Source organism: Anomaloglossus baeobatrachus, chromosome 4 (genome assembly GCF_048569485.1).
Source record: "Anomaloglossus baeobatrachus isolate aAnoBae1 chromosome 4, aAnoBae1.hap1, whole genome shotgun sequence".
Classification (NCBI taxonomy): Eukaryota; Metazoa; Chordata; class Amphibia; order Anura; family Aromobatidae; genus Anomaloglossus; species Anomaloglossus baeobatrachus.
Genome location: NC_134356.1, coordinates 667,865,820 through 667,887,401, shown reverse-complemented (window position 1 = coordinate 667,887,401; position 21,582 = coordinate 667,865,820). Strand labels below are relative to the sequence as shown.

Sequence of the window (21,582 nt, the reverse complement as noted above, 5' to 3'; positions counted from 1 at the left end):
AAGAATAAATGAATGAAGAAATAAATAAATGAATGAAAACGGATATATAGGACAATAGAAGATAATGCAAATACAGTGAAGGAAATAAGTATTTGATCCCTTGCTGATTTTGTAAAGTTTCCCACTGACAAAGTCACAAACAGTCTATAATTTTAAGGGCCGGTTAATTGTAAAAGTGAGAGATAAAATATCCAAAATAAAATCCAGAAAATCACATTGTATAAATTATCTAAATGTATTTGTATTTTGCAGAGAGAAATAAGTATTTGATCCCTCTGGCAAACAAGACTTAATTCTTGTTGGCAGCCCAGCAGTCAGACATTTTTTATAGTTGATGATGAGGTTTGCGCACATCAGGAGGAATTTTAGCCATCACCAGGGAACACAGTTGATATCAATAAACAGTATTTAGATTTATTGTCTAATGAGAAAAAAAAAAATTTCCAAACAAAAAAACCTCTTTCCAAAAAGTATATGTAGACAAAAATGCATTAATCTGTGTATGTCCACAACATATGCCCGCATTATATATCCATAACAATAATAAACACGCAGAAAAATATAAATGCAGTAAAACCGTGCAAATATGAAAAGCACATCTAATTGAATAAATCCAAAAATTCACAAAGATCAAAGAAATAATAACCATAAAGTCCATGAAGGAATTATAATAGTGTTCATTCGAAGCCATGGACAAACATTGGGCAACAATTATCGATAACATGAGATAAATCAGCGGCCAAATTTAGTCCAGGAAAGCTTATAGACATTCAAGATATGGTAACTTCAAAGCTCCAAGGATCAGCAGGCAGGTCCAGGAAAGCTCATGGACATTAGTGTCTTTAATACCATGATATAGGATGGATCAGCAGTAGAGATGAGCGATGTTCGAGGTTCGCCAATTTCATGTTCGAGTGATTTTGGGGGGTGCTCGAGATTGAACTCGAACGCGAGCTTTTTGCTAAAAGCTCAATAGCTCCAGTTACGTTTGAGAACGGTTCGATCATTAAAAAGCCTAGCTATTTACTAGCTGGCTTTTCACTGTAATAGTGTGAGTCACTCTGTGATTCACACTATTATCAAATTTCAGCGTATAGTGTGCGGGGGGACGCGGTTTAGATCTGTGCTGCTGCTGAGAGAATGCCGATCGCCATTTTTTTTTTTCCTAAGCGCGCGTGCAGTGGGGCGGGCCAGGATGTCAGCCAATCCCAGACACACACAGCTATGTGGATTTTTGCCAGACAAGCAAGGGCATGTGTCATAGGCTGTGAATGTCACATGTCCTTGTCTTATAAATACGGCCATTTTCCCTCACGTCGCCATTATCTGCCTTCTGCGTGTGGGTGACAGTCACCGCTTACGCTGCTCCTGCCACCGCTCCTGCTGTGTGCGCAATAGACACAGCGCTGTAGAAATTAGTGACTGCTGTTTATTTCAGCCCTTTTCAGGGCTGATTTCCAGATGCTCCGAGCCATAGCTGCTAGGCAGGTCCATGCAGACGCTGTATACAGCTTTAGTTAACAGTGTCTGTGTACCTCAGCTCAGGGAATTCCTTGCTGCATTTCATCATTAGGAGGGATAGAAAGTGAGGCTTCCTTTCCTGTCCTGATACCCACAGAACCCGGCCACTGTAACCTCCTGCCCACTTTTGCCACGCTATTTTTATAGCAAACAGTGCTGAAACTTAGTGTCATCCACAAAGTGTCTGCCATACTAAATTTGTGTCCCACTGGTGCCAAGCAAGTTCCACCACCTCTGCTTTCTACCCTCCAGAACATTTGGCTACGCTATTTTTATAGCAAACAGTGCTGAACATAAGTGGCATACAAAAAGTGTCTGCTATACTAATTTTGTGTCCCACTAGTGCCAAGCAAGTTCCACCACCTTTGCTTTCTACCCTCCAGCACATTTTTGCCAAGCTATTTTTATAGCAAACAGTGCTGCCAGTTTTAGGGCCATAGTTGCATTGTCAGGGATAGTCAGTGTTGGTTCAGCTGACAATAACACTAGACCACCTCTGCAATATACACCACCTCTCAATTTTTGCTACCACATTTTAAGTGGCCAATCTTGTCGCTAACAAAATGAGTGGCAAAAGGACAGATGCTGGTGGAAAGGGGAACAGGCGTGTTGGGAAAGGATAAAAAGTTTGTGTCCGTGGGGAAGGTGGGAAAGCTACATTAACATCTGCTGAAGATAGGCCATCTTCCAGCAAAAGTAAGATGTCTACTACTTTCAGTGGACAATCCGATGTGCTCCCTTTTTTACGGAACAAAACAACTGGAACAAAGGTAGATGATGCACAAAAAAAGCACAGGCTTGAATGGATCTCAAGTGCTACAACAAGTGGCCTCTCCTCCACCTCAACTTCAAAGTCCAAAAAACAACAGTCCTCTGAGTTGTCATCCCAATCGCACTTGGTTTCTCCCAGCTCTCAAGTCTCCACCCGCCCTGCAGAGTATGGTGTAACAGAGATGGCTGAGTCTGCAGAGCTGTTCAGTCACACTATAGGCTGGGAATCAGAGGTCTGCTCACAAGCTACAGTGAGTACAGACTAGGAAATGGTCTGCAGTGATGCCCAGAAGCTTTGTGACTCAGATTCAGGCCCTAATGACCAAGTTTCTGAGCATAATGTAGACCCTCATTCCCAAACTGTAACACCTGTTGGTGGAGACAATGAGGAACATACTGATGACGATGAAACACAGATACCAGATTGGGATGACAACTTAACTATTCAGTCAGGGCAGGAAGAGGTTAGGTCTGAGGGCGAGGGGAGTGCAAACACAACGCTTGATGATGAAGTTCTAGATCCCACATACTGTCAACCCACAGTCGGGCACTCGAGGAGGTCACCAGAGGCGGTGGAGAAGGATGTAACTGACGACGAAGTTACCTTGCGCCTTCCTGGACAGAGTCGGAGTACTGGAAGCACATCAACAAGTGCATCCTCAGCCACCACTCTGCCTCTAAGCACAAGTCGGGGTGGCTCTGCAGGTCACATGTCCTCTAAGCCTTGCCTAGTCTGGTCCTTTTTTGACCTTGGAAAGGATCTCCCAAATCATGTGATCTGTAAAATTTGTCGGCAATCTATAAAGAGAGGCCAAAACCTCACCAGTTTGACAACTTCTTCCATGAGTCATCACATGAAAAACAAGCATAAGTCCCAGTGGGAAGCTCACTGTCCTGCAATGCGACCTAGCGGAGCGGTCCATCCACCGCCTGCCCCTTCCAGTGCATCCGCGCGCTCTTCATCTTCTATGACTGTGGGGACAGCTGTCAGACCTGTTCTTCCACGCAGAACTTCCACTACTTTAACCACAACAGGCAGTTTGCTTGGTAGGTCGTCAGTTGGTTTGGAAGGGGAAACAAGGTGCAGAGCTCTCTCACACATCGAGAGCACAAACTTTGGATGAAGGCAACATCATGTCTCCGCCTGCACTTTTCTCACAGACCTGCAGTGTTGCAGGGACACCCTACTCACCACGGTCTTCACACAGCAGCCATATCTCGGTCCCTCAGATGTGGACAAATAAAAGGCCATTTCCTCCGAGCCATGGCAAAGCTAAGAGGTTGACTTTATCCCTCTGTAAGCTCTTGGCTACAGAAATGCAGCCTTTCCGCCTGGTGGACACAGAGGATTTTCGAGACCTTATGTCCGTCACAGTGCCCCAGTACCAGATGCCCAATCGCCACTACTTCTCCAAGAAAGGTGTGCCTGCGCTATACCAGCATGTCTCACACAACAGCACCGCTTCCTTGAAAAACTCTGTGTGTGACCGGGTGCATTTCACCACCGATACTTGGACACGTAAGCATGGACAGGGGAGTTACATGTTGCTGACTGGGCACTGGGTAACTATGGTGATAGATGGAGAAGGGTCTGCTCAACAAGTCTTGCCGTCCTCACGACTTGTGTGTCAATCCTCTGTATGTCGAAGTTCCTCCACTGCTTCTGCCTCCTCAACTCCGTCTGGGTCCTCCACCTCCGCCCCGAGCATGCCTGGTCAGGCCACCCGCATTGCAACTGTGCACAAGGAATCCCACACACCTCCTTACTATGTTGGCAGCAGAGCTCAACGGCATCAGGTGGTCTTTAGCTTGAAATGTCTTGGAAATAAGAGTCACACAGCGGATGAGTTGTGGTCAGCTCTGCGGTCCGAGTTTCGTAAATGGTTGTCTCCACTCAACCTGCAGCCAGGGAATGCCGTGGGAGACAATGATGCAAACCTGGGTGCGGCCCTTCGCCGGGGCAAGGTGACACACATTCCTTGTATGGCTCACGTGTTGAACCTTTTTGTCCAGCAATTTTTAACCCACTATCCCGGCATAGATGGGCTTCTGCACAGGGCACGGTCACTCTCTGCTCACTTCCGCTGTTCAACCGCCGCATCTGACCGACTTGCATCTCTCCAGAAGTCTTTCGGCCTGCCGGTTCATCGCCTGAAATGCGATGTGGCGACACGCTGGATTTCGGCTCTCCACATGTTACAGCGACTGTGGCAGCACCGCCGAGCCCTTGTGCAATACGTTATGACGTATAGCCTGGGCCAACGAGATGCAGAAGTGGGGCAGATCACGCTGATGGAGTGGTCTCAGATCAAGGACCTATGCACCCTTCTACACAGTTTCGACATGGCGACGAATATGTTTAGCGCTGACAAAGCCATTATCAGCATGACAATTCCAGTCATTTACATGCTGGAGCACACGCTGAACACTATTCATAGTCAGGGGGTGGGACAAGAGGAAGGGGAGGAAGTAGAGGAGGATTCATATGCGCAAGGGATACCAACATCTACAAGGTCCAGACGTTCATCATCACCAAGGCGGCAGGCATCGGACGGTGGGGGAGAGGGATTAACAAGGGCGCATGGTAGCAGCCAAAATGTTGAGGAAGGTGCAGGAGACCAGGAAGAAAGGGAGGACGAACTCTCGATGGACATGGAAGACTCAGCAGATGGAAATAATTCCAGCCATAGAAAGGGACGCACGTATGCAGGAGTATCAGCAGAAGCTGTTACTCAATCTTAGCTCGGGTTTTCCACCAAACACCAGTGGTGCACAGAGTGAGTCTCCCAGTTGTAACTTGACAAACATGGGAGTGTCTCGTCATCAACAGTCTACCCGTACCAGTAGCACCATATCTGGTGCTGGCAACAGCAATTTTATTGAATCGTTTCAGAATTTTTTAGACCTTCCTTTGCAAGGCCACCAGAGACAAGTCTGACACATAGTCAACGGCTGGAGAGGATGATACAGGAGTATCTCCAAATGAACATCGATGCCATGACTTTGCAACTGGAGCCTTGCTCCTTTTAGGCTTCAAATCTTGAAAAATGTCCTGAGCTCTCCACTTACGCCTTGGAGATCTTGTCATATCCAGCTGCCAGCGTTGTCTCTGAACGTGTCTTCAGTGCTGCTGGCTGTGTGCTGACAGATAAGCGCACGCGTCTGTCCAGTGACAATGTGGACAGACTAACGTTCATCAAAATGAACAAGTCATGGATCCACAAGGACTTTACTACCCCTGTGTCATCCTGGGGAGAGTAAATGCTTGTGGATTTGGAATGAGCTTGATGCAAATGTACCTGTCAGGTTTGCAACTGGGGCACAAGTGCTGCCACTGATGGGGTGTCTGTGGGGCCCGATTTTTGGAAAAAAGGGAGACTGTACTTGGAGTTCGCCTGCTGTGTTTTTTAAAATGAGCCAAGATGAACAAGTCTTGGTTCACCAAGGACTTTGCTACCTACCCCGGGGTCATCCTGGGGACTGTTAAGGCTGGCGTATTGTGGAATGTGCTTGATTCAAATGTTCCTGTCAAGTTTGCAACTGGGGCACAAGTAATGCCACTCAAGGGGTGTCTGTGGGGCCCAATTTTTGGGAAAAAGGGAGACTCTGCTTGGAGTCCGCTTGCTGTGTTTTACATGATTTTAGAAGGGCATGCCATGCCTATATCTGTGTCTCCTCCTCTTTTTCCTTGTCCAGCTGTTTTGTTTTCGCATGAGTATATGTCCTTGTCACTTTCCCATGTGTTTGTGTTGTCTTGGGAGTTGTTTGTCACCTTTTGGACACATTTGAAGGTGTTTTCTAGGTGTTTTTAGGTGTTTGTGATTGCCTCCCATTGTTTTCTATGGTGTTCGAGACGTTCGTCGAACAGCTCGCCGAACTGAACTCGAACGCGGCCTCCGTTCAACGAACCGAACCGAACTCGAGCCTCTAGAGGTTCGCTCATCTCTAGTAATGATCTGGACTGGCCAAATATGAACTCTAATAAAATAATCTAAATTGCAAAATTGCTGTTTTCTTTCATTTTGCATTAATACAAAAAGCTATAAAAACTACATAAAAAAGTTTGCTAGATGCTATAAACAAATATGAACAACAGTTTGTGGCACAAAAAACCAACCCCCTACACATGTTTATTGGCTAACAAAAACGTAAAGGGTTTGGCTCTCACAATATTGAGACACAAACCATTTTTTGCAAGGTTTTTTTTACCCAGACATCCTAACTTTTTACTTCAAAATTAATGTCATTAAAACACTATGAGGCTCTGATGCGCATGCTGCTGATTTTACCGTGGATTTGCCATGGATTTGCTGCAGAAAATGTTTCTAACATTGCTGCGGTCATTCCCCAGCAAATCCTATGGGTTTTAAAAAATGCTGTGCGCACACTGCGTTTTTTTATACCCGTAGATTTACCCACGGATTTTCCGCTGCTGAATTAGGCTATGTGTGCACTAGAAAGTGACTATTTCTTAAGAAAAAAATGGACCCTCTTAAAGAATTCCGCCCCCGCGGTTAAAAACCACACTGAAACCGCAGCGAAATCCGCATGCGGTTTTACCGCGGTTTGCCGCAGGTTTGTTCCCTGCGGATTTTTACCATTATCTATGGCAAAAACCACAGGTACCTGCAGAAAAGAAGTGACATGCTCATTAATTCCGCAGCAGAAAATCCGTAGGTATAAAAATACGCAGTGTGCGCACAGCATTTTTTAAAACCCATAGGATTTGCTGGGGAATGACTGCAGCAATGTTAGACACATTTTCTGCAGCAAATCCACAGCAAAATCCGCGGTAAATCCGCAGCGTGCGCACAGGGCCTTAATGAGCATGTCACTTCTTTTCTGCAGGTACATGTGGTTTTTGCCATAGATAATGGTAAAAAACCGCTGGGACCAATCCGCGGCAAATCGCTTAAAAAACGCGGGTGAGGTTTTACCACGGTTGCGGTATTCTGCCAGAGGGTGTGGATTTTTCTTAAGAAAAGACCATTTTCTAGTGCGCACATAGCCTCAAAGATTAAAACAGCTATGGTTCTTGGAAAAAAAAATGTCTGCAGCTGTTGGCAATAGATCAGCTAAACTCATTGTCTTAGGCAAAGTAAAGAACAGCAGCACCTGAGGCTGAGAGAGAAGAAGATAGAAGACAGAAAATGTAGAGAAGATATGGAGGAGTTATTGGAGGACCGACAACATTAGGAGAGGTATGTGTCAAGCATGGAGTAGAATATGTCCATATATAACACTTGACACGTGCAGTCAGACCAATGGGCATCTGATGTCATACTGAAAACACCACAATAAACGGAAAACACCGAGGTCACGATGCAACGGAGGTCCCTGCCACTAGGGAGAAGAGTGAGGGGGCATCTCCTGTAGTCACCTCAAGCGGACTCCTGAGCTCCCTAGTGTCCCTATACAGGATCTTTCAATCTTTCTGTAATTAGGATACCTGGGTCCCACATCTGGCCCTAAACTCACGCTGCCTAGTGAGTAGGCCAATAAGTATACTAGACTTGCCACTCAGCTAATAAACACAAATGGGGAAATAAACAGAAGGATACAAAACACCAAACTTCATCGTAGCAGACGGACGTAATAGTAGCAGATGGATGGGCACAGGAGAAAACCTCAGCAGATCCTTCCACCAGGCTGGCCAAAGTAGAAATCATTCTAACAGTGCAAGGTCTACTAGGAAAGCTCCAGTATTTAACCTAAATGGGCGTGGGCACAAAGCAACAACAGCTGACCTGCCCTGCTGTTAGCTGCTGGCAACGAAACTGAAATTAACTCATGAGATGCCAAAGGAAAGTAAACCATATTTAAAGGAGGAGACTAGACGGAGATGGGAGGCCCGACTCCCAAGGCTGTCACTGGTCTCTAAACAGCAGGAAGATGACCGTGAAGTATGAGAAGGAAACTGAGGTGAATATAACTAGATATGTGCGGACCCAAACCTTAAAGTTCAGTGTTCAAACCAAACACATACTTTACCAAAAAAAAACAGTGTTGAAGTTTGTAGTTTGGGTGCTTTACGCATGGAAACCATTAAAGCTTGCAGTTTTGAACAGCTCACATTGGGGGTAAGAAGACCATTATCGGATGTAGGGTGCACAAAAAAGGAAAAACTCCACCATCCGTCCCCCGGAAGTGCTCTGTTTATGGCTGGCTGTAGTGGGTGAAGACCCAAACTGTCCAATCAGTGACTTCCAATGAGGTTCGGGTCAATTCTGGGTCCAGATTAAAACTTTATCAAAAGTCTGGCAAAGCCGAACTTCCACAGGTCCAGTCATCTCTAAATTTGACTCCTCCCAGGCCTCCGAATCCAAGAACATGATAGCCAGATGTCTGCCATTTTGCCTTACTGTCAATTGGGGGGGTCTACTCAATCCTAATTTTTCATGAACTTAATAAATTTAATACACTAGAAATCGTTCCTCTCAGTTTAAATAACCATTAGTTCTCTATTTTCTTTAGCACATTTTGATCTTTATTGGGAAATACGGTTAAACATAATAAACATGAAACCTTTCAGCACAAAGAAGCTTAACTAAAAACTGAGTAATATGGAAACATTTTAACAGGAAAAACCTTTATTGCTATTTATTAACTCTAGGCACTTAAAAGAGAACATAAATGGGGGGCTGTGGACCATAATAATTTATTGATCACAGCCGCGGATCTCCAGCTCTTCTGTAAAGTTTTCCAATTCGTCACAGAGCTCAGCGTTCTCCGATTTCTGGCAGTCCTGTTCATTTGGCCACATCTCAATCCACGTGTCCTTAGTTATCATGTAAGAATATCTGTAGGGGAAAAAAATGACGACATTATAAGTGCTCATATTATCTCGTAAAACTTATAAAAGACGTTCGTCAATATTTTCTACAACATATAGGCTAATTTACGGAAATGCAAACACCTAAAGAAAGCATTAGACCTGACTTTGATGGTGTAGTATGAAGTCTCAATAGTGCAGATTACACACCCTAATGCCGGCGTCACACGGGACAATCTATCATGCGATCGCACAAGCGACCGTACCCGCCTCCGTCGTTTGTGCGTCACGGGCAATTAGTTGCCCGTGGTGCACCAAGTCGTTAACCCCCCGTCACACATACTTACCTCCCGGACGACGTCGCTGTGGACGGCGAACATCCTCTTCCTGAAGGGGGAGGGACGTTCGGCGTCACAGCGACGTCACACAGCGGCCAGCCAATAGAAGCGGAGGGGCGGAAATGAGCAGGACGTAACCTCCCGTCCACCTTCTTCCTTCCGCATTGCCGGCAGTATGCAGGTAAGCTGTGTTCGTCGTTCCCGGGGTGTCACACGGAGCGATGTGTGCTGCCTCGGGAACGATGAACAACTGGAGCACAGAAGGAGGACCGACATTTTGAAAATGAACGACGTGTCAACGAGCAACGATAAGGTGAGTATTTTTGCTCATTCACAGTCGTTCGGAGGTGTCACACGGTACAATATGTCAAACGATGCCAGATGTGCGTCACTAACGACGTGACCCCGCCGACATATCGCCCGATATCTCGTACCGTGTGACGCCGACATAAGGCCGGAGTCACACTTGCGAGTGACACACGTAACTCGCGCAAGTCTCGCATTGCATCACTCGTTCTCCGGACAGGAGTGGGTAAGCTGCATGCATTTCTATGCAGCTGAACCGCTCCGCTCCAGAGCATGTGCGGCTGTGCCAGGTGATGCGATGCAAGACTCGTGCGAATTACACGTGTGTCACTCGCATGTTTGACTCCGGCCTTAGAATAAGGTCACACGACCTTAAAAACCCTGAAAAAAAAACCCCCTAGCCCAATTTTCATCCAGAAAAGTGGGACAATGTTTTTCTCACTTGTCATCTGTGTGCAATCTGACTTTTCTCAGCATGCATTATTCATTTACAGTTTACTATGTTACAAAAATGCCATGTATCTGTTAAAATTAGATGCAGACTTGAATGGGTGACTTTCATCCAACTTTTGGGGGGAAATTGTGCATGTTGTGACTTTTTTCGCATGTAGATTCATACAGTTAAAAAAATTGTTGATCTGCACCGCCCCATTGAATAACATTGGTCATAGTTAAAGATGACCAAATCTGTTCAACAAACATCTGCCAATTTTCAAATTCGGTACAAGCCTTCGCCTGTTTGGCTTCGGCTCGGTAACCCGAGTACTTTTCCCAAAAGCTGACATGTTTGGTTTTGTTTGATCAGTGATCGTGCTTTTAAAAAAATGCTTTTCTAATAAGGCTGCTTTCACACATCCGACATTTCGCGGGTTTGACGGATGCGGCGCATGCCAGTACAGTATGTTACAGTACAATGGCAGTGCTTCTGGGTCACATGCTCCGGTCACATGATAGCATGTGACCGGCGCTTGTTGCGCTGCCAGTGTACTGTATACACTGTACTGGTGTGCACCGCATCCGTCAAACAGGCGAAAAGCCGAATGTGTGAAAGCGGCCTAACATGGTATGCTTTGGATGAAATTGTGATGCTATTGTAACGCTCCTGCAACCGGGTCGTTACAGGGTATTAAATATTACCCCCATTTTTCCCGGGCAGGAGGAAGAAGAGTCCCCCCCCCCCACACACACACACACACACACACACACAGCAAGAAAGAGTTTAAAAGCTTTTCAGAATGTAGTTTGAGTCTGCATGACTCATCCTGTCTCCTTAATGAGCAGGTGTTCAGGTCCCCATGACAACCTGATGGGAGGGGGGCCTGAAATGAGGAGTGAGTTCAGAGCAGATAGAAGTTTTAGACAGAACGTTAGAGGCTGCCAGAGAGTGCAGACTTACACAGTACAGCTCCCTGCTGAGGAGATGCCACGAGACCAGGGCTGATAACATCTGAGGAAGGGAATGGAGCTGAGGACTGGGGATCATTGGACAAGAGAGAGACAGAGAGGCAGCGAGTTCCCAAGATGCTCTATGCCACGGGGACGGCACTAACGCACACAGAAGGGAGAGACCCCCAGATCACTCCACCAGACCCTTCCTCATACCTGCGCGGGACCGACCAGAGGCTACAGGCGGCAAGGACCAGCATCCGAGTGCGATGTGGAACGGACTTTAAATAAAGAAAAACTGGAACCCACACTCCGTGACTGGTGTGAGTAATGCCACCGCCCTGTGCCCCCGGTGTCCCTGAGGACTGTTGCCCTGGGTCTCACTAACCTCCCGGGGCTCCCCCGCTCCGCCCGTGGGGAGCGATTCCATCCGGCTGGCTGTAACACCTGCCCCGGAGAGAGACTGTGCAGCGGCGGCTGAACACCTGGCCGCGCACCACGGGTGGCGCTGCTAGCATCCCCGGTCCCCGTCCCGTACCGTTTCCTGGGGGAGAGCAGTGGCAGAGGAGGCAAAGACCGCAGTGGCCGCTGTGAACGGTGGCAAGCTCCCCAGGAACCCCGTCACCCTCCTTCCTTCCCTCCTTGTCACACCGGACTGACTTTGGGACTTTCCTTTTATTGAAACCTGCCGGGGTGACGGAAGCCGGGTCGGGCCACTCACAGCCTGACCCCGAATAGCACCGGCCTGGTGACCGTGCCATCCCTGCAGGCCCCGGCGCGGGCGTTTCAACTATTACTAAAACGTGTCGCCAATAAGAGATACAAATGTGCTGAATGATAAACATCAAAACATCTCTAAATTACGAAATGGGACCAGGCTATTAAATCAGACAAAAACCCAAAAGAAAAATAGCCAAAAAAGACAACAAAATAATATAACAATAATACTTATAATAAAAAAAATTGATATATTAAAATATTTAAAATTGCAAGGATGAAAGTAATGATATTAAGTGTAAAAAAGCACCACAAAGCTCAGCAGAGTTTAAAGTAAGCAGAATTTTTTTTTCACTAAGAATAAATATGTATGAAGCTCCAATATAACACCTAATGAGCATTTGTCCCTAAGGGGCACTTCGCACACTACGATATCGCAGGTGCGATGTCGGTGGGGTCAATTCGAAAGTGACGAACATCCGGCATCGCTGTCGATATCGTAGTGTGCAAATCCAACATAGGGTACTTAGTAAACACTGTTTTTGATCAGGGAGTGGCCCCCTTCTCAGTGAGCTGGACATTTCATTCTATGCATCCCCCTGACTGTGTGTGTCCTGTTGGGACCCGGTCGCTCTCAGCCCTTAGCCACATTGAAGCCTATTTTAGACCCATGGTAAGGTTTTAATATTAGAGAGTGTAGGTACTATCCCAACTGGGTACACCTTGACGTTTGGTGGGATAGCTTTATGCTTTTTTTGATCAAAAACAGTGTTTACTAAGTCCCCTATGTTTATATGCACTATGCTTTTATTTAGTTACAGCAGGGTATGTTTTCACAATTTTTTCCTTGGTTTCTCTTAATCACAAGATATCGCAGCTGCGACGGGGGGCGGGGACTATCGCGCTCGGCATCGGCTTGCGACGTCGTAGTGTGCAAAGTACCCCTAAAGGCCGCTTTACACACAATGACATCGCTAACGAGAGATCGTTGGGGTCACGGAATTCATGACGCACATCCGGCCTCGTTAGCAACGTCGTTGCGTGTGATACGTACGAGAGACCGCTAACGATCCAAAATACTCTCCAAATCGTTGATCGTTGACACGTTGAATATTCGCATAGCGGCGACCTATTCGGCGAATATTCGCTAAGCCGAATATTGCTGAATATTTGTGATATTCGATCATCCCTTATTATCTCCCAAATATCACAAAAGCTTAAAGAAAAAAAGCCTAGAATGGTATAAGGCAATTAAACAAACTGCTTACATACAAGTATATGGTACAGAAAACAGGCATTATAAAATTAGAAATTCCTAAGGTTCTCAAAATAGGGGAAAATACCTGTTAACCACACCCCTGATGAAGGCTACGGCAAAACGTGTTGGTGTGGCTCAGCAGGGGTGAACAATGGCTATAGGTATTTACCCCTATTTTTGGAACTTTGGGAATTTCTAATCATTAGGTAAGGTACTGATGCCAGTGCTGTAAACAGTTAGCTTAGCTAGGGGTTTAATGATAGGTAGTTAAGATAGATAGGAGAGTGATAGTGTAGAATAGGGATGTATCATAGTATCATAGTATCATAGTTTTTAAGGTTGAAGGGAGACTCTAAGTCCATCTAGTTCAACCTGTAGCCTAACATGTTGATCCAGAGGAAGGCAAAAAAACCCCCCAATGTGGCAAACAAGTTCCAATGGGGAAAAAATTTCCTTCCTGACTCTACATCCGGCAATCAGACTAGTTCCCTGGATCAATACCCTGTCATAAAATCTAATATACATAACTGGTAATATTACATTTTTCAAGAAAGGCGTCCAGGCTCTGCTTAAATGTTAGTAGTGAATCACTCATTACAACATCATGTGGCAGAGAGTTCCATAGTCTCACTGCTCGTACAGTAAAGAATCCTCGTCTGTGATTATGATTAAACCTTCTTTCCTCAAGACGTAGCGGATGCCCCCGTGTTCCAGTCGCAGGCCTTGGTGTAAAAAGATCTTTGGAAAGGTCTCTGTACTGTCCCCTCATATATTTATACATTGTGATTAGATCCCCCCTAAGCCTTCGTTTTTCCAAACTAAATAACCCCAAGTTTAATAACCTGTCTTGGTATTGCAGCCCACCCATTCCTCTAATAATCTTGGTGGCTCTTCTCTGCACCCTCTCCATGTGCAGTGTAGGAAAGCTGTGTGCCACAAATCAGCAATTAATGACAGAAATAGGGATAGGTACTTGTCAGTGTCTGCTAAAGAGTTGCAAGCAAAAGATCTAAATAGCTATTGCTACTTATTACTGCCTGCTCCTAATTAGCCAGTCAATCACATTTCTATTAGTGATGAGCGAGTATGCTTGTTACTACTCGGTACTCGCACGAGTATCACTGTACTCGGGCTACTCGGCGGGTACCGAGTAATTTCGCGATACTCATGCTGTACTCGTGGTCTTCATCCCTGCATGTTGGCGCTCTTTTGAGAGCCAGCCCTCATGCAGGGATTGACTGACAGACCACTGCAATGCCACAGCCCTGTTAGTTGTGGAATTGCAGTGATTGGCCGGCCCGCACAGCGTGACCGAGCCTTTATACCGGCGGGCGCGCTGTGCTCTGCACACAGCCATCTCATATTCCCTGCTTTCCCTGCCCACAGGCGCCTATGATTGGTTGCAGTGAGACACGCCCCCACTGCACCCAATCACAGCAGCCGGTGGGCGTGTCTATACTGTGCAGTAAAATAAATAAATAAATAATTAAAAAAAACGGCGTGCGGTCCCCCCCAATTTTAATACCAGCCAGATAAAGCCATACAGCTGAAGGCTGGTATTCTCAGGATGGGGAGCCCCATGTTATGGGGAGCCCCCCAGCCTAACAATATCAGTCAGCAGCCGCCCAGAATTGCCGCATACATTAGATGCGACAGTTCTGTGACTGTACCCGGCTCTTCCCGATTTACCCTAGTGCGTTGGCAAATCGGGGTAATAAGGAGTTAATGGCAGCCCATAGCTGCCACTAAATCCTAGATTAATCATGTCAGGCGTCTCCCCGAGATTCCTTCCATGATTAATCTGTAAATTACAGTTAAAAAACACACACACCCGAAAAATCTTGTATTAGAAATAAAAAACAATAACAAAGTCCCTCATCACCAATTTATTAACCCCGACAAAGCCTCCATGTCTGGCGTACTCCACAGTCCTCCAGCGTCGCGTCCAGCTCTGCTGCATGCAGGTGACAGGAGCTGCAGAATACACCGCCGCTCCTGTCAGCTTCACACAGCAACTGAGGTGAGTAGCGCGATCAGCTGCTGTCAGTCAGGTAACTCACGGCCACCGCTGGATCCAGCGGTGGCCGCGATTAACCTCAGTGACAGCTCAGCTGATCGCGATACTCACCACAGTTGCTGCGTGGAGCTGACCGGTGTGGCGGTGAGTAGCGCGATCAGCTGAGCTGTCACTGAGGTTACCCGCGGCCACCGCTGCATCCACCGCTGGATCCAGGTAACCTCAGTGACAGCTCAGCTGATTGCGCTATTGCCTTCATTTGCTGCGTGGAGGTGACAGGAGCGGCGGTGTATTCTGCAGCTCCTGTCACCTTCATGCAGCACAGCTGGATGCGACGCTGGAGGACTGTAGAGTACGCCGGACATGGAGGGTTTGTCGGGGTTAATAAATTGGTGATGAGGGACTTTGTACGTGTTTTTTATTTCTAATAAAGGATTTTTCGGGTGTGTGTGTTTTTTAACTGTAATTTACAGATTAATCATGGAAGGAATCTCGGGGAGACGCCTGACATGATTAATCTAGGATTTAGTGGCAGCTATGGGCTGCCATTAACTCCTTATTACCCCGATTTGCCAACGCACTAGGGTAAATCGGGAAGAGCCGGGTACAGTCCCAGAACTGTCGCATCTAATGTATGCGGCAATTTTGGGCGGCTGCTGACTGATATTGTTAGGGTGGGGGGCTCCCCATAACGTGGAGCTCCCCATCCTGAGAATACCAGCCTTCAGCCGTATGGCTTTATCTGGCTGGTATTAAAATTGGGGGGACCGCACGGCGTTTTTTTTAATTATTTAATTATTTATTTCACTTCACAGTATAGACACACCCACCGGCTGCTGTGATTGGGTGCAGTGAGACACCTGTCACTCAGCGTGGGGGCGTGTCTCACTGCAACCAATCATAGGCGCCGAAAAGCAGGAAAGCGGGGAATACGAGATTGTTTAATGAGCGGCCGGCTTTTTCAAAAGAGGAAAAGCCGCCGGAGTTTAGTGAACAGCTGTGCAGCGCCGCGGCAGTGATCGGGGAACGGTAAGTAAGAGAGAGGGGGGAGAATGACCGACAGACTGTGAGAGGGGGACAGACAAGACAGAGAGAGACAGACAGAGCGAGACCGACCGACGGGAGATAGAATGAAAAAAAAAATGACCGACATCGCTAGTAAAAAGCACAAAACGTGCGTTTTGGACATCGGAGTGCCACACAATGTTTTCACGTAAAATCTTTCATGTATTAATCTCAAAGTAACATACACCAGCTCTATCTCACTATTGGGTATGTGCCCTTAACATTTCCGCCATGAAAATTCATTTTGGTGTCATTTTGGAAGGTTTTCTGGTGAGTCCGTAAAAATGGCGTAAAACGCGGACAAAATTGTTCACAGCTGTGACTTTTGAGTGATAAATGCTTCAAGGGGTCTTCCCCATGCTGTTGCCATGTCATTTGAGCACTCTTCTGAGACTTTTGTGACATTTTTAGGGTTTCTACATGCTGCCGGGGGTCATTTCACAAAAATACTCGGGTCTCCCATAGGATAACATTGGGCTCGGTGCTCGGGCCGAGTACACGAGTATCTTGAGATGCTCGGCCCGAGCCTCGAGCACCCGAGCTTTTTGGTACTCGCTCATCACTAATTTCTATGTATTGTTAGTTAGTACTTCCTGCTGTAAATTTGCTAGTTAACTAGGTAACAAGTTCTTGACAGTTTTCCGGCCTGGTCAAAATTACACAGTCAACCACATTTGTAAGTACTGTTATTTAGTACTGCCTGCTTAGCTAGGGGTTTAATCATAGGTACTTCAGATAGTTAGGACATAGGGCAATAGTGTAGAATAGGAAAGTGCAGGGTCGGAAACGCTGTGTGCCACAAATCGACATATTTCATCATCTAGGGATAGCTAATTGTGTGCTCCGGCTCCAAATTGCAATTTTTGCATCTAAATAGGGTCACACCTGTGCTCCAGCTCCAAATTGCGATTTGTGCATTTTAAAAAGGCCACATCTGGGTTCCAGCTTGAAATTGCTGGTTCTGCATCTCAATACTGCACAATCTGTGCTCCAGGTGAAAACATGTAATCTAATCACCTAAATAGCGATTATTAATTTGGTGTTAGGTGACAGATGTGGGACTAGACTGGTTAAAAGAGGGAAAGGGTACATCATATTTATTTATTTTTATACTACTATACAGAAAACTGACTGTAGCTAATCACATACGTGGACACATGGTGGTGGGTGTGTATGGCAGACTGCAACCAATCACAGACACTGGCACAGAGGGTGGGCAGGGGAAGCAGTGCACATTGTGGAACCTTAATAAGCGGGCCCAGAAAAAAGTATGGGAAACACAGTATATAGAACTATCCTACTACCATTTAAGTTTCAGTTGCAGCCCCTTAGCGCTTACTGTGGCCATTTTACAGCCAAGAACTTCTCTTCCCCATTGAATTGTATGGGGTTGGTTGTTTTTGGTTATGTTTGGATGTCAAACTCAAATTTTTGTTTAGTTCTTGCTGATTCGGCAAACCCACACATCCTCGGATTCGTTCATCACTAACCGAGGACAACACTGATCATAAGAGCTTCCACTCTACAGAAGAAAGCGAGAGAGAGGAACCTGCTGGCCATAAGAGCTTACATTCTAGAAGAGAGAGAGAGAATCACGTTGACTATAACTGCTTACACTCTACAGGAGAGACAAACTCCATTGACCATAACAGCTTAGATTCTATATGAGAGAGAGAGATAGGCAGATGACCCCGCTGACCATAAGAGCTTACAATCTAGAGGAAAGAGAGGACTCCACTGATCATAAGAGCTTACACTCTACAGGAGAGACAGACTCCATTGACCATAACAGCTTAGATTCTATATGAGAGAGAGAGATAGGCAGATGACCCCACTGACCATAAGAGCTTACAGTCTACAGGAGAGAGAGGACTCAACTGATCATAAGAGCTTACACTCTACAGGAGAGAGAGGACCCCGCTGACCATTAGAGCTTACACTCTACAGGAGAGACAGACTCCATTGACCATAACAGCTTAGATTCTATAGGAGAGAGAGAGATAGGCAGATGACCCTTCTAATCATAAGAGCTTACAATCTAGAGGAAAGAGAGGACTCCACTGATCATAAGAGCTTACACTTTACAGGAGAGAGAGGACCCCACTGACCATAAGAGCTTACATTCTACAGGAAAGAGAAGACTCCACTGACCATAAGAGCTTACACTCTACAGGAGAGAGAGGACTCCACTGACTACAAGAGCTTACATTCTACAGAAAAGAGAAACCCACTGACCATAAGAGCTTACACTCTACAGGAGAGAGAGCACGCCACTGATCATAAGAGCTTACACTCTACAGGAAAGAGAGAGAGGACGCCACTGATCATAAGAGCTTACACTCTACAGGAGAGAGAGGACTCCACTGATCATAAGAGCTTACACTCTACAGGAGAGAGAGGGCCCCGCTGACCATAAGAGCTTACACTCTACAGGAGAGAGAGGACTCCACTGATCATAAGAAGTTACACTCTACAGGAGAGAGAGGACCCAGCTGACCATAAGAGCTTATATTCTACAGGAGAGAGAGGACTTCACTGATCATAAGAGCTTACATTCTACAGGAGAGAAAGAGGACCCCACTGCCCATAAGAGCTTACACTCTACAGGAGAGACAGAGACTCCGTTGACCATAAGAGCTTAGATTCTATAGGATAGAGAGAGATATAGGCAGATGACCTCGCTAATCATAAGAGCTTACATTCTACAGGAAAGAGAGGACTCCACTGATCATAAAGGAGAATGGAGGGAGAGAGAAAGAGATATAGTCAGTGGAATCCTCTCTCTAATAGCTTATACTCTACTGAATCGATAGATTTAACTCTCTGATATTTTTCTATAAACATGATTTTTGTTCTCATATGTATTAACGTTACATTCTGAATTCAATATTTTTACTGTCACTTACCCAGAAGATCCAATGTTCCACAGGTCTTTGTTCACTCCCCAGATAAGATAGTCTTTGCCTATGGCCAAGTTTAAGACTTTTCTACATTTGGAATGATTGATGAAATTACGTTTAGTATTGACAGCGACTATTTCCGTACCTGACAATTGAAGAGTGGAAAATAATAACATATAAGAGTTTACAAGTTTACATAAGTATAAATATTGTAGTGACAAAACACAACTCGGCTTGTGAATATATGCAAAATAGAAATTATAAAGGTCTATATCTATCTATCTATCTATATATATATCAGCATGTGAAAATAGACCAGCTGACCTCAGAGCTCCGGATAATACCTGGTCTTTCTTGGTTGCACGGATCCAGACTGGGAAACATCCAGCACTAATGGCAGTTATGTAGAAGGCTCCAGCGGGTAAGAAGACTTCAGGTAGTAGTAATAAAATCCAGCTTTATTGAGCAAATTAAAAGATTCCAGAGCTCACGATTCATAAAGTGCAGAATACATGCTCTGGCAGACTATGCGTTTCGGCGGTATAAAGCCGCCTTCTTCACGGTCCCAAGGGACCGTGAAGAAGGCGGCTTTATACCGCCGAAACGTGTAATCTGCCATAGCACGTGTCCTGCACTTTATGAATTTTGAGCTATGGAATCTTTTAATTTGCTCAATAAAGCTGGATTTTATTACTACTACCTGAAGTCTTCTTATCTGCTGGAACTATATATATATAGCAGCTATATATATATATATATATATATATATATATATATATATATATATATATATATATATATGTATATATACACATTGTTTTTAACTCTGTTACACATGAAAGACTTTTGTGCTATGAGCATGGAGTAGGAGAGTTGAGCTAAATAACTTTCTTGGACTTTATTTTTATTTTGTTCTCATTTGTGATGGGCTGAACTAAAAAGATCTAAGACTTTTTTGATGAACAAAATGACTTTTTTCTCTCAAGAATTGTTCTCAAAAATGTATAAATTTGTGTTAGTGAGCTCTTCTCCTTTACTGAGATAATCCAATCACCCCACAGGTGCGGCATATCAAGATGCTGATTAGACAGCATGATTATTGCACAGGTGTGCCTTAGGCTACTTTCACACATCAGGTTTTTGCCATCAGGCACAATCCAATTTGTGCTTGATCCAACGGATCCATCGCAGATTGTGGCAAAACTGATGTGATGGATCTGGTAAAAAAAACGGATCCATCGTACCACTTTTTTTCTGATTAGAAATTAATTTACATCTCATCTGAGCATGCTCAGTTAAAAAAAAATGGATCTGTCGGTGGACTGCGTTTTTTGCCACATTACGATGGATCCGGCGCCCATAGGCTTTTATTATACAACAAGCCGCACAGCACCGGATCCGGCATGGTGCGGTTTTTGCCTGTGACAAAAAAAAAACGTTCTATTGTGCGTCTTTTCCGGCAGCTGGACAAGCAAATTTCGCCGGATCAGGCGCACGCCGGATGAATTGTGAGGCCTTACAGCACAATCGGCCACTAGTATAAGTCTATGAGGAAAAAAATGGCTCTGGCGGCAACAGACGCCGGATCTGTTTCTTCCGCAAATCGCCGAATTGTGCCTGATGGCAGAAAACTGACGTGTGAAAGAGGTCTTAGGCTGGCCATAATAAAAGGTACCTCTAAAATGTTTTAGAGTATTGGAAAGTCCTGGGGCAGGGGGCAGAAAGTTAGTTAGTATCTGGTTTACCACAGTTTGACAGTCTAATGTCTGCCCTGTACAGTGAAAACTCGATTCATCTATGAAGAGTAAACTTCTCCAATATGCCAGATGGCATCGAATGTGAGGATTTGTCCACTCAAGTATCACAACCACATGCAGTCAGGTGGAGACACCAAGGGGGTGACAAACTGCAGATGAGTTTCCCCTTGATGGTTTCTCACAGTTTGTGCAGAAATTCTATGGTTTTTCATAGATTGTTGTAGCAGCTGACCGGCTGGCTGGTCTCAGACTATCTTAGATGTGTGGAGGTCCTTGGCTTTTTTTGGTTACATGTGGTCTGCGGTTGTGAGGCTGGTTGGATGTGTACCGCCCCGCGCTCGGCCGCAGCCAAGCAGCTCAGATCTGGGCTCGTTGGTGGTTTGCTCGAGCGCCTCTGGACCCGGGGGTCACTTCGTTCTGAAAGGGGACTGGAGCTTTGAAGGGGGACGTAGGTTTACAGCCGGGGCCGTGGTTTTGGTTAAGTTCATGACGCCACCCACGGGACGTGGTGAATGTGGACACCACCGCTGCTGTTTACTAGGCACCCGGGGAAGATGTTGCACAGCAAGGTGTTAACCCCTCCGTGGGCAGGGGTGGTGGCCCCGGGACCTGATTGGGAGAACGAGCTGGTGTGGTGCAGGGCGGTGCGCGGCCCAAGAGCACAGTTGTACTCACGATGATTGACACACACGTGTCTTTGGTAAACCAAGGTGATGGTGGTCAGTGCCCGCAGCCGGCTGCGTCTGGTCCCCCACCCGGTTTGGTGGTCTCGGC

At 45.8% G+C, this 21,582-nt stretch overlaps 1 protein-coding gene across 1 annotated transcript in view; it reads right to left on the bottom strand.

The window, feature by feature from the left end:
• Window positions 1-8,874: 8,874 nt before the first annotated feature.
• The window catches only part of LOC142302794 (complement C3-like), a 421,200-nt gene continuing 408,492 nt past the window's right edge, over window positions 8,875-21,582 (bottom strand). Inside the window, exons 39-40 of the mRNA XM_075343903.1 lie at window positions 19,058-19,196; window positions 8,875-9,092 (exon numbers count right to left, since the gene is read on the bottom strand). Coding sequence (XP_075200018.1) covers window positions 8,951-9,092; window positions 19,058-19,196 — 281 coding nt within the window. The 3' untranslated portion in view covers window positions 8,875-8,950. The remainder of the gene's footprint in view (window positions 9,093-19,057; window positions 19,197-21,582) is intronic.